We start from the raw sequence: 17,296 nt of genomic DNA, 5'->3' as shown, positions 1-17,296 counted from the left end.
GCTTTTTGCCAGCCCATGTGATGAGCTATCTTTGGAAAGACACTTCGACACATATAGCCAACCATTTTTTGCACTAAAGTACATAAACTCCCATCTTTGCCATTCAATACACCCTTCTAGTCTACATATTTTTAATATCATAGATAATATATACTTTCTGCCACTTTCTTTTGTACAACTTACTTGTTTATTCAATTTCTTTCCCTTTCCTTCTGTTTTCCCTTTTTCCACCGCAGTAAGTATCCACACAGGCACACCTTTTTTCTTAGCGTGTGTTTAAGGCAAATATATATATTATAATGTTCCCAAAAAAGGGTCTTTTTTTCTTTAAGGAATCAATTAATGGTTGTTTCAGGATCTGAACTTCAGAGGAAAAAATGGGTAGTCTTTAAATGGTTTTCTTGATTTGGTTTTGAAGTTTATGTAAGTTGCTCAAGTAAATAGATTTGGGAAAACTGCTGTTTTTCTGTTTTCTTTTTTCTCATTTGGGAATTTCCACAAACAAGTTGTGTGCAAGATTGTGAATTTTGCAAGTAGTGTTGGTTTTTGAGTTTCTCTTTTGGCTCATTGGGGAAAATCTAGAAAAGGATTGTGTGCAAGATTGAGTTTTTTTGCTCTCAAGTTGTGTCATTTTTCAATTTCAGTTGTTTAGTATATAGATTGTTGCTTTTGAGTATCTTTTTTTGCTCATTTGGGAAAATTCCACAAAAGGGTTGTGTCATTGTGTGCAAGATTGTAGTTTGTTGATTTGGATGTGACTAAAAATGTCATCTTTTAGTGGTTTAGGTATTGGTTTGAGTTTTGTATTTGGTTGTATCCTCATGGGACTTGTAGCAGAGTTGTATTACTTGTTATGGGTAAGAAAAAGAATCCCAAAGAATGAAACAGAGGATCAGTACAACAACAACAACACCCCTTTTGCCACTGAATTTTCTCATCTTTTTTGTTGGAAGAAGCATAGTTCTGTAAACAATGTTAGCAGCGAACAACGAAGCAACACAGTGAGAAATCAAGAAATGAATGGTCATGTTCATGATCAAGATCAAGATTTGGAGTTAGGGAATAGCAAAGATTTGTTGCTAAAAGGATATGGTGAAGATAGTGTAGAATCAGAGTTAATGAGGTTACACAATCTTTGTGGACCTCCAAGATTTCTCTTCACAATTAAGGAAGAAACAAAAGAGGATTTAGAATCTGAAGATGGTAAATCTAGATGTGGTGATAGAAGTAGAACATGTTCAAGAAACAAAAGCTTTAGTGACCTTATCCTTACACCATTGTCATCACCACCAATTAAGTGTCAAAATCTTGATTCTTACAATTGTCAAGGATTCAATCCACTCTTTGAATCCTCAAATGAAAATGAGTTAAACAAACTCAAATCTTCACCCCCTCCAAAGTTCAAGTTCCTTAGAGACGCCGAGGAGAAACTTATAAGAAGATTAATAGAATTAGAAGCAGAAAAAAGGGTAATCAAGAATGAAGTTTGTTCAACAGAGGAAAAAGGGTCATTCATATCTTTTCTTGGAAAGAGCAAAATGAGAGAGCCTCTTCAACAAATACAAGTACATCAAATGAACTCTACTACTTGTGTAAAGGTACTTCCATTGGCTTCTTCACCTTCAACCTACAAGCCAATTGATGGAGAGGTTTAAATTTCTTTTATTTATGTTTTTTTAAACCTCTTTCTCATCTATTAACCAAAAAAAAGTACAGCAAATTACCTCTTCTTGTATTAATTAACTTTAGTTTTTCAGATAGAAAATTAGAGATTTTTATTGTAACTTCTTTGGATTCTTAGTGGTAATGGTTTTGTTTAGCTTGAGATTGTTAATAATTGTTCCAATGGAAAGAGATGAATTTGTTGTTAGGAATCATTAAGTCCTATAAATGATTGATTATAGGTAAATCTACATATTATGTCTAAAATGATAAAACTGAAAATCAGATTATTAATAACTCTGTTATTCTTATTTTGAATGATTATGTTCTATGACTAATGGAATAATATTCCAGCAAGTCAAAAGGTTAATTTTTTTAATCTCCTATTGTTGTTGCATATGAACGGAGAAATAATCTCTTATGACTACTTATAAATTGAATAGAAAAAGGGCTACGAAACCAAATCTCCCCACCTGAACTCACATCATGCCACATTATGATGTCCTACTTGTTATAATGGGGTAAGATAATTTTGCAAAAAGTATAAGTTCTCTTGATAGTATATGATTTGAGAAATGTTTTCTTTAGCTATTCTATCATATTATGTGATTATATTGCTCAGAAAACACCATAACAAAACAACATTTTAACATGTTTGACTGTTCCACACATTTTTAATTTTGCTAAATACTGCTTAATTATTCTTGTTAGAAACTATTTATCCATAAAAATAGGTAACATGGTTAAGATTGGGACAAATTGCTTTCATTTCATTTTCAATTGATTCCTTAAAGAAAAATGCTCTTTCTTTATTCCAAGAAACACTTAACCATTTATGGTAGGAGTTTCTCTTGTTAATTCAGTGTACCATTAGGAAAAGGAAAGCCACATGGGGGGCATTAGGATAGGCCATAGGTAAATTTTTGGCTTAATACCTAGTAAGTCAGACTCTTAAACTTGTATATAAACACTCTAATTAAGTCATGTTGTAGGTGAATATTTCAATTCCTAATAAAGTGTTCCGATGGACACCTTTGATTCAAATTTTGAAAGTATTTTTGCGTGTATTTTCATTTGGTTATTAAATAGTTAGTTCTTTTAATTATGTTCATCAACTTCAAGTAGGAAAAAATGTATTGGGGTTTATGGCTTATTGAGGTGAATTTTGTATGTATTGATTAACTTAATTACCTAATAAGCAAATGAGAACACGCACAAAAAGATTTCCAAGAATATGAACCGAAAGAGACTAACTAGAACAAGTTATTAGGAATTGAGATGTTCAATCGAAATAATGATCAGTTTTAATGTCTAAATGGAATATCTCAAAAAGTTTAGCGAGATGCTTATATATTAAAGTGTTGTTTGGTTGGAAACAAGTTATCTCAAAATTAATTATCTCGGAATAAGTTATCATGGCATAAGTTATTCCACCATGTATATGGAATAACTTATCCGATCACTAAGGTATAAATGGCAGGATTAATAATACCAAGACTGCATAATACCTCCAATCAAATGCAAGATAAAATAATCCTGCAGTTTATCTCTGAGATTATTATACCTTATATCTCATGCTAAACGACTCGTAAGTCTAAAGTTTACACTGGCATTGCCCTATGGAAGCAGCCATGTTCAGACCACAGGAAAAAGGCAAAGTCCTGAAGTTGAAAACAAGTTATGTGATCTGTGACTTGTTTTTTTTTTCTTTTCTTTTGGAACTTTTGCCAATAAAACAAGAAATGTCATTGTCATCACGCAATTCGGCCAAAAAAGTGGTCACTCACATATTAAAACCAAAGTTCAATGTCAAAAAATTTGAACTTGTATCTACTTGCAAGATGGGAAAGAGGAAGAAACAAGGCTTAAGTTGTGATCCTATTTCTTGAATGAATGGTGGAAAGTTGATAGGATAGTTTTGGGATATTTAAAAATATTTGAAGGTTAAATTTTATGATCGAACAGACATTTGAAGATACAATAACAACAATAAATTCCGTGAAATTCCACAAAGTGGGGTTTGTAGAGGGTATAGCCATATAGTGTACGCAAATCCATAAGGTGTATGAAAATATAAAGAAGTAAAAGCGTGTAGAAGTCAAGGAGTATCAATATGTAATATATATATATATATATACGTAAAAATTATTTGTATTCTAGCTACACAATATAATTTTCTGACGAAGGGATGTCAGTCGACACCCCTCAACTATATGTGGTTCTGTCATTGCGTAAACCTTATCATTATCATGTGAGATAGAGAGACTATTTTCGAAAGACCCTTGACACAAGTACATCACATTCAAGTAAAATAAAAAGAAACAATAAAAACAATGTAGCTATTACTTAAAAAAAACAGTGCAAACTCTAAAAGAAAAAAAACACTAACAATAATAAAATATTGATAATCGAAAACACAATAACAACATATGTCAAACATATTGATAATTTTTTTGAAAATCTACTGTGAAATGGTAGGTTAATTTTGAGAGGACTTGACTTAACAGATGTGGTCCATTTTGTGGGTAATTACTACTCTTTTTTACCTTATTATAAGAGCAATTAAAAACAAAAAAAGGACCACAAAGAAAAACTCTTTTAGGTCTTTCACATGCAGCTATTTTGATTCATTCAAATTTGAATTACAAATGATGTGTAGTGCCAAAAGGCCAGACTCTGACATAATTTTATCTTTTGGGGTTATGACAAACACTTTTGCCTATATTTAATTTCTGTCACTAAAATCTATGGGCTAGGATTCTTGAATATATCTGCCACAATTATATTCTTAGGCCAAGTGACATACCATATAACAAAAATTATAATGCCTAAATTCCTAGTAAGTTGGGGTTATAGCTTATATTTAATCATCATAATTCATGTTGGTCCATTAATTTAAGCCCCTAACAATCTAATGATATGAAGAGTACATCCAATAGTTGACTAGCATTAACGGTCTTATCAATAGTTGAAACTTAATCGGAAGAATTTTCATTATGAATGGACAAATTTTCTTATATATATATATGTTGTTTGTTATGTTTTGATTATCGTATTATTTTGTTGTTCTTATTTTTTTCTGTATTGTTTGCTTTATTAGTTGCTATGTTGGTTTCATTCTTCTTTGTACTTGAATTTAATTTGCTACACTTAAGCCGAAGGTCTTTCAAAAATAGTTTTTCTATCTCCTTAAGATAGTGATAAGATCGACGTATACTCTATTCTCCTTAGACTTCAATTATGAGACTTCACTCAATAACTACTGAATATGTTATTGTTATGATATGAACAAATCTTCAAATCCGTCAATCTATGCAATTCTTGAACCAGACCTACTAATGATCTCGATAAAGCTAGTTTGATTCTAAACGGTTTTAAGTACACACATAAATGAAAGCATAGTGGGATTGTGATTCTGTTGGCTAGCTGGTCGTGCACTTTGTTGAATGTTGGCTAGCTATGGTACACATTCCAAGGACCCCACAAACCCAACATTTGAACATGAAAAAAGATGAATGACAAGTTGTGGCCAATTCATGCAACAATTTAGGGCCAAGTAAAATGGAAAACTATAAATCTTGTATTGATTATAACATGTCTAGTTTCTTTTTGGATAACTCTTTAAATTTAATTTTTTTAATATGACATGTTTAAAATTACATAATTAAACGATATTATGGTATATTACTATATTATAAGTATAGTTTTAGTTTAAATCATAAGATTTAAATGTCTTATTTACTCTTTTAAATTTTGTGTAAGTTAAAATTAGACAAATAAATTGAATCGAATGGTGAATAAAGATGAAGACAAATTGTCCAAAAATCTGAACATATTATAAAGCCAAAAGAGCTTGAGAATAGAGGGAATCAATCAGGAAGTAACTTCTTCTTTTTTTCTCTCTCTTTTCACCAATAAGGTTCGTCACAAAAGAATAAGATTTTGAATTCGAATCTCAAACATGAAAATTTTCATTAAAAAATATTTTTTTATTCTTTAAATCCCATTTGATAGGGAAAGATAACTGTAGTTGTAGTAAGTTACCTAATGGTACCAACGTGAGTTGTGGTGCATTGGTGGAGTGTTTTATCCTTAATAGATGTCTCGAGTTCGAGCCCTGAGTATGGAGAAAATCTTGTTGGAGTGCCACCCTCAAAAATTTTGTTGCTCGATTGGGATTTAGTCGGAGCTCCAATGTGGACTCCGGACACCAGTGGAAAACAAAAAAAAAAGTTAGCTAATGGTTGACAGTTGGAAGTGGATTAGAATTTGAACAAAATCTAGTTTTCTTACTTGTGGAAAAAATAGGTTTTACAGCTTGCATTGAATTGAAAGAATTGACTTGTTAATTAGTTTGTTGAGACTTTTTGACAAAACTTGGCTTCAAAGTGTAGAAACATTTATATATATGTTTGCGTGCTATAAGGGGAGTTGTCCTAATTTTCTCTAATAATAAAAATATTTACTTAACTTTACAAGTTTACATCATATGATTTATGGTTTATCTAATTCAAGTGTAAACAAATGGGATTGTTGTGTAACTAATGGACATATATCATAATGATAGTAGTGGAATATTTGGGCCAAAACAAGAATCATTTTCCTCTAACTAGAATATATAGTTATTTAAAGATAAAAAGGTAACACATCAACTTTTAACATCATTTAATTGGTAAAAGTGTTCATGTTGAGTATACTTCGTGCAAAGTGTGAAAATGGACATTTTCTAAAGGAATTTATTACAATGTGGAACCTTATAATTGAATAATTAGTATATAGGATTTGGTTATATTAATATAGAGATTAATTTCTTGATTTGATTTATTGACTAGAATTGAATATAGAAGATATTATTTAAAATATTTATTTTTCATTTATCAAAAATGGTAATGAGTTTTACGAAAAAAGATAAACATAGTTTTGTCATTTTGCTATTTTATCATGTATTTTGTATAAATAGAAGTGAGTAATTGATATTTGATTTAGTATTTTCAAAATTCAATTTCAGTAATCGATAATTGAAAATAAATACTCCCTCCGTCCCATTTTATATGTCATTCCTTTCCATAAATAGTTATCCCACAATACTTGTCATTTTATAAAATTTATGCATAAATTACCATATTTTGCCTATTATACCCTTGATAGAGTAGTTAATTAATCTTGAAAATGTATTCATCATTTATTATAAAGTTGACTTAAGAAAACATTAAATAAGGGTAGAAGGGTAAAGTTACATCATTTTTTAATGCAAGTGCAAAGTAAAAATGTGACATATAAAATGGGACGGAGGGAGTATCAAATAGTTTCAAAGTTCAAATATCCATGTATTGTGAGATACTTTGTTTTGGGCTTGTACTGATATCCCATATATGATTTACTAGATAGTGAAGCTTGTGCTAGCACGCGTTTAATATATGTTTTTATTATTATTATTTGTGTGACATAGATGAAATTTGGAAAGTTGATCAAATTTTAATATGATTTTTAAATATTTAAATTATTAATTATTGTGATTTATAATATTTTTTACATAATTTTTAGATAATATATGCTACTTCATCTGTTTCAATTTATGTGGTATTGATAGAATTTCGAGAGTCATTCAATTTTTTTATATATCTTCTAGTAAGTTTTTAAGTTATTAATTATATTGTAAATTTCGAGAGTCATCCACTCCTAAAGTTATTGGGTTGGGTGTTATTTCATGCTAAATGGACTTGTGGGTTTCAAACTCATGGGCTAAAATTAATAACAAAACCCAAAGTCCAATAGATTTCCGGCCCAATATGTTGCTAGTTATTTTCCTCCGATTCTCGATCTCCTCCCTCACGGCGAACTTTCTAGACTCTCCATCTCCGGCGAACTCGCTTCTCTCATTTTCTCCGGCGAATTCACTTGTAAGAAACTCTCCAAATCGGTTTTGTATACTACTTAGTTATTATTATGATTTAAAATGCTTTTTGTTTATTTTCTTCCCAAGTTACGTAATCTAGATTTGAGTTTTTTCCTATCAGTTTTGTGAAAACTGATTTTCAAATGAAATATTGATAAATATGGCGCCTTTATCATTGTATTATTAGGTGAAATTCATAAATTCACATTATTAAGATTCTAGGTTTTAATTTTTTTCACAAGGTTTTATGTTTGAGAAGTTTATAGTTAATTTCTCTAATACTGAAGAACTGTATATACTAGAAAGATTATTATATTGTTTTTTAGGTAGCAATTATTAGTTCTTGAAGAATAAGTGGGAGTGGGATAACCTCAACTGAATGATTAGTTTATATGCCTGTTCTGTAAATTATCAGAAATACTTTAGCTTGTTGTTCTAGTTCACATGCTACTACTTATTCAGTAGCATTTTTCATAATAGTGGTGTTTGAGATAGCTTGCCTGCACTTAGATTATTCGAGCAGAAACTTGCTACCTCCTGCTAGCACAAATAACGCGTAACTCTGCTGGCAAATGTTTAGGAGGGTGGGGATAAACTACCTAGTTTTTTTTTTTCTCTATCCCATGGTTTTAAACTATTTCTTTGTCTGTTAGGTTACACCCAAGTACTATACATTTGATATCCTGATTCTTTTGTCTATCCACATGACAACTCTCCACACAGTGATTTCTCAGAATGGTGGTTTCTCCTGATACATGAAGCCAATTCTAATTGTGAAATTATAAATGAAGCTTTCCGTGTCATTTCATTGATGGAAGATAAATCTGGGGATGACATGGTTAAAGTCTAGAGGTCAATTAATATCTGATACATGGTTGTAGATTTTTAACAAAAGTTTTCACTGCGAAGCTTTAAATTAGTACCTCAAATGGGTAAATTTAGTTCTTTGATTATGATGGGTGATCTCCGACTTGTTTGAGAAACCTTGAGGAATGTGAATTCTGTAAATAGGCAATAAGTTAACCATAAGAAGACATGAGTATGAGAAAACCTTGGTGTTGTACTCAGTATTCTTTAGATTTTAGCTTGTACCATCCATCTTTTATTGAAGTTTTAATTTTTATAGACCCACACAAGTCGAATGGAGTCAAAAAATTCAATTAGTTCAATCCAACTCTTTTTTCTCAATGAAGTAAAATGTTGTTTGCTGGCCTCAAGAAGATGCAAAGAATACAAAAGTGATGTTAGCTTCAAAGACAAAGTTCTATAGGTCAGGAGCTAACCAAAAGCAAAAGTAGGCTGTTAAGCCAGGCTCAGAGAGCCAATGAGATCTACAAAAGAAACAACATCATTTGCAGGAGCATATAACTACTTTAATGGAAAAGCTGTAGCAGACACCTAGCCTTAAATACTGAGTTAGGAGTTGAAACCCCATCAAAACACCTTCTATTCATTTCTGTCTACACACACCAAAAAATACAACTTAGGATCATTTGCCAGTTGTTCTTGATGGCTTTCCTGACTTTCCAAAAGCTCCCAACTTTCATCTGCCTCCTTGATACTCTGGGGTCGTGCCCAACTGAAACCAAAAACGGATAGGAACATGTTCCAGCGACTGGCAGTGCAAAAAAAGATGGTTGATAGATTCTAAGCTTGACTAGCATATGTAAAATTTATCCAACAAGCTGAAAATTTCTACATAGATTGTCTTGAGTCAGGATGGCCCCTTTCAGTGCTGTCCAAGTGAAACTACTTACCTTGGGGGTAACTTTGTTCTCCAAATTAACTTCCAGCCTCCAGGGCCATAGATCAATAACTTCATTCTGCGATTACCTTCCTTTACACTGTATATACCCTCCTTGGAAGTTGGAACTGCATCTGTCAGAGCATTGGCTATCAACTGAACAACCGTTTTGATCTTCTCAACAGGTCAAATACATCATGTAGCTCCCAATCTTGCATATTCCTTCTAAATTGAATATCCCATGTGTTGCTTGATCTGGTTTGCTCCACTGTGGAGTTTGGACTAATGGCTAATAGGAAAAGAGATGGGTACATGACTTACAAAGTGGAGTCACCAAGCCATTTATCTTTCCAAAATACCATAGAACTGCCAACCTTAAAGGATATGTCTTGCTGGAAATAATCCTTTAAGTTATCAATCCAACTCTTTTACAAATGTAATGTTGAAGCACCAGTTAGGTAGTTATTGTGGTAGTTGATTGTTGATTGTCTAGTATCCTAACTTGTAAAAATACGAAAGGGTTCTTGCATCATAGACTAATGAGTAGTTATGCGATATAAGGATGGCTACCGAAGTAAATTGAAGTTCTACAGAACAATTATAAGAGCAGTGTGATATGGTAGTGATTGTTGGGATGTTATAATCCAACATATTCACTGGGTGAGTATTGTGGAGATGCAGATGCTTAGATGGATGTGCGGCCATACAAAGTTAGAAAAGATAAAAATGACCATATTTGCTAGAAGGTAAAAGTAGCATGCCATGAGGATACAATAAGAGAAAGTCACTTGAGATGGTTTGGTCATGTCCTGCATGCATGCATCATGTCCAACATGCTCACTAGATGAGTGTTGTAGAGATGCGGATGCTAAGATGGACGTGCAGCCATACAAAATTAGATAAGATGAAAATGGCCATATTTGCTAGAAGGTGAAAGTATAACGCAGTGAGGATAGAATAAGAGAAAGTCGCTTGAGATTGTTTTGTCATGTCCTGCATGCATCGATCTACTGATGCGCCAGTCTGTATGTGTGATACTATTGTTAGTAAAGGTGTTAAGATTGAACAAGGCAGATTTAAAATTACATGGGAGAAAGTTGTCTTGAAAGACCTGCATTTTTTTGAGATCAATGCAGATTTGGCTAAAGGTAGGGAATAAAGAAGAAAAAAAATCCATATAGGTGACATTTACTAGTGCGGAATATGATGTAGTCTTGTTAGAGTACTTTTAATATTATTATATATATCACTTGTTTTCCAGTTTATCTCTAATTGATATGATGATGACACGATTCAAGCTTATATAGATAAGCAAGGATTCATATAGTGGACCTGAACTTGTTTGGGATTGAGACATAGTTGTTGTGTCTGCCTTTTTTTACTAGCAAATGCAGGAGGAGGTTCTTCATTTTCTTATTCTTGTCAATGTCACCTATTCTACCTTACTTGGTGGGGATAGAAAGATTACCTATCATTTCCCAAAATCTACTTTAATAGGTTGACATTATTGATTTTATTTCTTATATTGGATCTAGTTAGTTGGTTAAAAGTTCTGGAAATAGAGTTGGTTTCACCCCTAAGCAAATGGAGGAGATGAGAAGCCTCGCATTGTGATCACTATTTGTCTTAAACATAATGTTAGACTTGTGAGTGTTGACTCTTAGTTTACCTGGTGTCATGGATCAAAAAAGAACTAATTGTCATTGAATGTTTGTAATGTATAAAAATCTCCCATGCTCGGAGAGTTCAAAATCTCTATTAATCAAAAGGCAATGAGTTGAGTTTCAACTTTTGAAACAATTTTTGCATTTGAAACTTTAGGCACTAAAATCTTTCATGACTAACTCGGGAGAAAGAATATGGGCTCCCAATATCCTTTACCATGAGAAAAAGCTCTTATTATTGCCTTGAGGGTTGTGTTGTAAGCAGAACATGAAATTTACTTCCATAAGGTATGGTTTTGCGGTGAACAGTTCATGGGAAGCAACTGACCAGTCTATGTCACTCTTGTCAAACTAATTGACTTGGAAATCTCTATCCCCTGGAGAGTAACAGTCACTCTCCCCTCAACATGCGGAGATATTGGATACCGTTCTGTTCATTGGTGGGAAACCTTGCGATGAAGTGTAGATCCGTAAAGTATAATTACCCTCGTCAGAAATGCGCTAAAAAATAGAAACAATAGGTAGAAAAAAGTCTAGCCTCTCTATCTCCACAAGGTAGAGTGGTAAGACTCCATACACACCACCCTCCCCAAACCACAAGTGGGGTTACACTGGGTTTGTTGTTGTAGGTAGAAAAAAGTCTAGCATCCATGAGAAAGAGGCAGATTAGTTGCGTTGGTTGTGGTCTAGAAGTTCTATAGTAGTAGCTAATTTGCAGAAGCTATCAGGTTACCAAAGTTTAAAGCATGACCTGCCAAGCATCTGTCAAATGAAAGTATTTGTTGCTTCTCTTCCAAATTTCTTTGTTTGATAAAATTGTTGCAGAAAATACTTGAAATAAGCTTTACTTCCAACTTTGCAGGGTAGGAAAACATTGTAGCCTTTCTAGAAACAATCAAGGCAATAATCTGACTGTTCACAGCCAAACTACTGTCACTGTGAAGTTTGAATGTGCTTTCTGTAAAAAACAAAAACATTATTTGAATATTTCATGAGTGAAAAGGCTAGTCTGACTCTGATGAGCATCTAGTGGTGCAACTTGCAATATTCACTTCTTATCTTGTATTCTAGTGGAGTTTTTGTTGTTCTGCTTAACATAATATGCATTTTCGTAGTTATAACTGATGTACCTCCTTTTATTCATCTATACTCATGACCCTTTGGGTACTTTTGTAGTTGAGAACTTGTGACCCACTGGTTTGCAGTGTTTTGATAGTTGGGAATAATGTAGATTGCAAAAGAGTGTTGAAGTGTTTCTTCTTCTCTGTTCCATCAGGAATGTTGTTTCTCCTGCTTCTCTCAAACTGTGAACATTGTAATGTTATATGAGTTTTCTGCCTGTTGATTTTACTGATTTGATTTCCTCTAAAGCCATGTCTAACAGCGTCCTCTTTATATTTAGTTAGATCTGAGGAAGTATGGGACGCAAAGCTGGCACCTTATATATTAACCCAAGGAACTTTGGAAGTCTTCAGAAACCTTGCGCGAAAGAAATGGTCTCGTTTCTAAATTGTTTGACTTTAAATCACAACAAGGACGAGAAATGTGGCAGGCAAAAGTCACTTTTGAGTACCTGCATGGAAGCTCAGGTGCCTTGAATAGTGCATATTGCTATCAACTCTTCTTTTCACATAAAAGATTAATTTGTATTACCTTTTGTGCAGAGTGGCAAAAACAGAAAGCCCTGGGGTAGCATCAATTATCATCTGCAGAGGCTTAGCAGGGGAAGAAAGTAACTTGGATCGAGAGTGTGGTTGCAGATGGGCATGTTTTGAAGTTAGATACAGAGGTGGTTTCTCCAACATTTTTCTGAGATGGTCTGTAGTACTTGATTAATAGCAGACTCAAAAGGCAGTTGCGCAACGCTATTTATTTGTGGATCTTCGCCTTAGAAAGTTGATCAATTGTTTCTTTCTTTTCGTCTTATAAAAGTGCAGAAACTTGTGCCAGCAGAAATGGACATAAGAAGGAATTGCTTTTTTTGGCTTACAATGAAAATTAACTCATAAGTATTTGTGTACAACTTAAAAATGGGCCATTTCCTCTTAGGGTGGTAAAAATCATACTAGAAATGTACTCGCTCCCTCCATCTTTGTCTACCATACAACATTACTTGTTCCATTTTTATAAAACAAATGAATAATTTATCATTATATAAAAATTTAGATTGTTGTCGTAATTTTAAATAAGATTGGTGACTCGAGAAACGGAAACCAATGATTTATTTCCTTCCAAGGAACAATTTTATGGTATTAAATCATCCGCTTAGAAATAGGTCCTCGAGAATGTTTTGTTTATACTTTATATGAAAAAAAAGAACACTATATACCAAGTGTTGTAACAGATTATTTCTTTCCCATATAAGCTGCTTTGTAATTGTTTTTCAAATATCTTTCTAGAAAATCACATTTTCATTCAATAACTAATTATTTATTCCAGAATTGGAATATCTTTTCTACGCTATTAACTTGGAAAATATAGACCAATAATACAAAGTCGTAGGCCAGTTGTAAAGACAAAATTTCAGCCTAATAGTTCCAAACAACGGATAGATAAAAAATTAAAAATCGATGGAAAGAGCCATCAACGATGAAAACATTCAACAGCTTAATAAACTAACATAGCAAAGACATAAAAAGTAGCCAAAATGTAATAGAATAGTTCAAAAACATAAAAAGTAGCCAATATAATAGAATAGTTTATTATACTAAGAAATAAAACTAGGACTTAATCGACCTCCTCAATCTTGGGGCCTGCACCGGTAGAACCAGCTGGAGGAGCATCATCATCATCCATAGGTGCACCTGCCTCACCACCAGCACCCTGGTACATCTTAGCAATTATGGGATTGCATAGGCTCTCCAGTTCCTTCATCTTATCTTCAAACTCATCAGCTTCAGCAAGCTGGTTGCTATCAAGCCATGAAATTGCCTGATCAATGGCATCCTCAATCTTTTTCTTGTCTTCTGCGCTAAGCTTAGAACTAATCTTATCATCCTTTATAGTGTTCCTCATGTTGTAGGAGTAGTTCTCAAGTGCATTCTTGGCCTCCACCTTTTTCTTGTGCTCCTCATCCTCTGCCTTGTACCTCTCTGCTTCCTGGACCATCTTCTCAATTTCGTCCTTTGATAACCTACCCTTGTCATTGGTGATAGTGATCTTGTTCTTCTGTCCAGTCGTCTTGTCTTCAGCTGAAACGTTCAAGATGCCATTGGCATCAATGTCAAAGCAGACTGTGATCTGAGGTACACCCCTAGGAGCAGGAGGAATACCAGAGAGCTCAAATTTACCCAACAAGTTGTTGTCTCTGGTCCTTGCTCTCTCACCCTCATAAACCTGAATCAACACTCCAGGCTGGTTGTCAGAATAGGTAGAAAACACCTGCTCTTTCTTGGTAGGAATGGTCGTATTCCTTGGAATCAAGACAGTCATGACTCCTCCAGCAGTTTCCAACCCAAGAGATAGAGGGGTGACATCCAAAAGCAACAAGTCTTGTACCTTCTCATTACCCTCTCCACTCAGAATGGCAGCTTGAACAGCAGCACCATAGGCAACAGCCTCATCTGGGTTGATACTCTTGCAAAGCTCCTTCCCATTAAAGAAGTCTTGCAACAGCTGTTGTACCTTGGGAATTCTGGTGGAACCACCAACAAGAACAACATCATGTATAGTGCTCTTGTCCATCTTGGCATCCCTCAAACACTTTTCAACAGGCTCCATACACTTCCTGAAAAGATCCATGTTCAACTCCTCAAATCTGGCACGAGTGATGGTTGAATAGAAGTCAACTCCCTCATATAGGGAATCAATTTCGATTGTTGTCTGGGCAGTGGAGGAAAGAGTTCTCTTCGCTCTTTCACAAGCTGTCCTCAATCTTCTAAGGGCCCTTGGGTTACCGATGATATCCTTCTTGTGCTTTCTTTTAAATTCCTGGACAAAGTGGTTCACCATTCTGTTATCAAAATCTTCACCACCAAGGTGAGTGTCTCCTGCTGTGGCTTTCACCTCAAAGATACCCTCTTCAATAGTGAGGAGGGACACATCGAAGGTACCACCACCAAGATCAAAGATAAGAACATTCTTCTCACCAACACTAGTGGCCTTTTTGTCAAGACCATAGGCAATGGCAGCTGCTGTGGGCTCATTAATAATACGCATGACATTCAAGCCAGATATGACACCAGCGTCCTTAGTAGCCTGCCGTTGTGAATCATTGAAGTATGCAGGCACAGTAACCACAGCATTTTTCACTGTTGACCCAAGGAAGGCCTCAGCAATTTCCTTCATCTTAATAAGAACCATGGAAGAGATTTCTTCAGCAGAAAACTGTTTCTCTTCTCCCTTGTAGTTAACCACAATCATTGGCTTGTCACCAGGTCCAGGAGTAACCTTAAAAGGCCACAATTTGATGTCACTCTGTACAGAGGCATCACTGAACCTCCTTCCAATAAGACGTTTGGCATCTGCCATTGTAAAAACCCAGTAAGCATTATTAAATCAAATATTTATATTCACATACACACAACACGAACAGCACATTCAGATTCAGGAATTGAAAAGGTCAATAGCATAAAAAATATTCATGAATACAATTAAACAACTAGCATATTACAAAGTCATAATAATGATTACATATTTAGATGGAACACCCTATAGCAATGTCACGCAAACATGATCATGAAATTACTATTAAAACATGTAGCTGCATCCATAGAAGCCAACTCGATTTCATGTACTTATATCTAGTGGTACTTATCTACTACTGGCTCAAACTCGTATATCAACAATTCAGATTTAAAACAATTCTAGAACAGTCACCTACATCTAACGAGATCTATGACATATATAGATTGATAGTGCTTCCAACAGATAAAATAATATAAGTAAAGCCAACCAAACAAACTCCATGACTACAACTCCAGCAAAAAAAAATCCAGATATAAACAAATCGCATCAGCTTTAGTTCAAAACAACAGCTCTACTATTAATCAACAACAACACTAGTTTAAAAAACAAAAAAAATGTAAGATCTAAATAACAGATCTGAAACGTAAAAACTTACCAAACACGGTGTTAATAGGATTCATGGCGACTTGATTCTTAGCAGCATCACCAATGAGACGCTCAGAATCAGTAAAACCAACGTAAGAAGGAGTCGTCCTGTTCCCTTGGTCATTGGCAATAATCTCAACACGATCATGCTGCCAAACTCCGACGCAAGAGTAAGTAGTTCCTAGATCTATACCGATCGCCGGACCTTCACCTTTCCCGGCCATGACGACGGAAAAAAATAAAAAAAATGTATAAAAGAATGCTAGACGACAACGGCGGCGGTAGAGAGAAGAAGAGAGTGAAATAGAGTAAAAACTGATTTTAGGGTTTGAAGAGAGGGAAGAGAGGGGTATAAATGGAGTGGGGTTATTTGTTCTAGAATGTTCTTTTTTTTCCTATTTCAATGGGGGGAATGGGTCGTTCGTTTAAACTAACCACTCGCTTTATGGGCCCCCACAACCGACTTCCACATACGCGCTGCCACGTACTACTTGTGAATATTTTTCAAATTTTGTGGTTCCAATCAACTATTGGAAAAAAAATAATCGGCAAAACGTATCTTATATTTATTTCTTTAAAAAAAATATAAAAAGATCAAAAATATCTAAACTATGAGAAATTAAATAAAAGTACCGTCAGTTAATAATTTGATCCAAAATTGTTCTCAAAAAAAACTTTTTTTATAGTAAATATATATTTAAAAGGGAAAATTATGCAGAATAGTAAACATTCAAACCATATTAAATGTTATAGCTACTGTTTAGAGAATTTCTAATTCGCAATTATAGTTTCACTGAATTTTGCTATTCGTCTGATTTGTGTAATTTGTCTGATTTGTATAAATTCAGAATTTGTATAATTCGGTTACTAATTGTATAAATTTAGAATTTTGTATATGCTTACTCTAGCTATTTGTATACGATTTATGAAGATAAATTACCCTATTTGTATATTGACAAGCGAAATATACAAATAGAATTCTGAAAAATGTCTAAATGGACAAATACAAATTTTGTATATACTTGCCCTATTTTGTATATTCGCAAGCGAAATATACAAACAGACAGAAGTATACAACCGCAACCTCCTTAGCAAAAGAAACTATAGCTATGAAGCGTAATTATCGAAAATATAACTATAGAGTCTTATTATGTATATCATGTTTGCTATTTCTGAAAATTTCTCTATTTAAAAATATATAATTTATTCTTAGTAAAAATATTTTTTTTAAATAATTTTATTCTTATTTCTTTTCTTTTAAAATTATTTAACTAATAA

General features: G+C 33.7%; 3 protein-coding genes across 6 annotated transcripts; 2 read left to right on the top strand and 1 right to left on the bottom strand.

The window, feature by feature from the left end:
* On the top strand, positions 1–1,874 carry LOC107060903 (uncharacterized). Its single transcript, XM_015309438.1, has one exon. It carries the CDS (start codon positions 765–767, stop codon positions 1,653–1,655), a length of 891 nt encoding a protein of 296 aa, XP_015164924.1. The 5' UTR covers positions 1–764; the 3' UTR covers positions 1,656–1,874.
* Positions 1,875–7,451: 5,577 nt separating this feature from the next.
* LOC102593576 (uncharacterized) lies at positions 7,452–12,975 on the top strand. 4 transcript variants are annotated; one of them, XM_015309437.1, is made up of 4 exons: positions 7,452–7,562; positions 12,143–12,281; positions 12,373–12,555; positions 12,631–12,975. In XM_015309437.1, the coding sequence occupies exons 3-4, from the start codon at positions 12,385–12,387 to the stop codon at positions 12,700–12,702; spliced, it is 243 nt and encodes an 80-aa protein (XP_015164923.1). In that variant the 5' UTR covers positions 7,452–7,562; positions 12,143–12,281; positions 12,373–12,384; the 3' UTR covers positions 12,703–12,975. The 4 variants fall into 4 exon arrangements, with proteins under 4 accessions (XP_015164923.1, XP_015164922.1, XP_006349000.1 ...); XM_015309436.1 differs by having other exon boundaries at positions 12,369–12,555; XM_006348938.2 differs by lacking the exon at positions 12,143–12,281 and having other exon boundaries at positions 7,453–7,562.
* A 538-nt stretch (positions 12,976–13,513) lies between these two features.
* Positions 13,514–16,359, bottom strand: LOC102593249 (heat shock cognate 70 kDa protein 2). Its single transcript, XM_006348936.2, has 2 exons — positions 16,029–16,359; positions 13,514–15,429 (listed from the first exon to the last, which is right to left on the bottom strand). Exons 1-2 carry the CDS (start codon positions 16,240–16,242, stop codon positions 13,694–13,696), a joined length of 1,950 nt encoding a protein of 649 aa, XP_006348998.1. The 5' UTR covers positions 16,243–16,359; the 3' UTR covers positions 13,514–13,693.
* Between the last annotated feature and the right edge of the window lie 937 nt (positions 16,360–17,296).

This window comes from Solanum tuberosum, unplaced genomic scaffold, assembly GCF_000226075.1.
Source record: "Solanum tuberosum cultivar DM 1-3 516 R44 unplaced genomic scaffold, SolTub_3.0 scf00101, whole genome shotgun sequence".
Taxonomy (NCBI): domain Eukaryota; kingdom Viridiplantae; phylum Streptophyta; class Magnoliopsida; order Solanales; family Solanaceae; genus Solanum; species Solanum tuberosum.
The sequence above is the reverse complement of the archived record's forward strand: the minus strand, read 5'-3'. Positions and strand labels throughout refer to the sequence as shown.

Excerpts from the sequence above, each read along its gene's own strand:
- LOC107060903 (XM_015309438.1), top strand. The coding sequence starts at position 765 with ATGTCATCTTTTAGTGGTTTAGGTATTGGTTTGAGTTTTGTATTTGGT.
- LOC102593576 (XM_015309437.1), top strand. The coding sequence starts at position 12,385 with ATGGGACGCAAAGCTGGCACCTTATATATTAACCCAAGGAACTTTGGA. Across the intron at positions 12,556-12,630 it reads GTACCTGCATGGAAGCTCAG|AGTGGCAAAAACAGAAAGCC; the intron begins GTGCCTTGAATA and ends CCTTTTGTGCAG.
- LOC102593249 (XM_006348936.2), bottom strand. The coding sequence starts at position 16,242 with ATGGCCGGGAAAGGTGAAGGTCCGGCGATCGGTATAGATCTAGGAACT. Across the intron at positions 15,430-16,028 it reads TCCTATTAACACCGTGTTTG|ATGCCAAACGTCTTATTGGA; the intron begins GTAAGTTTTTAC and ends TTACAATGGCAG.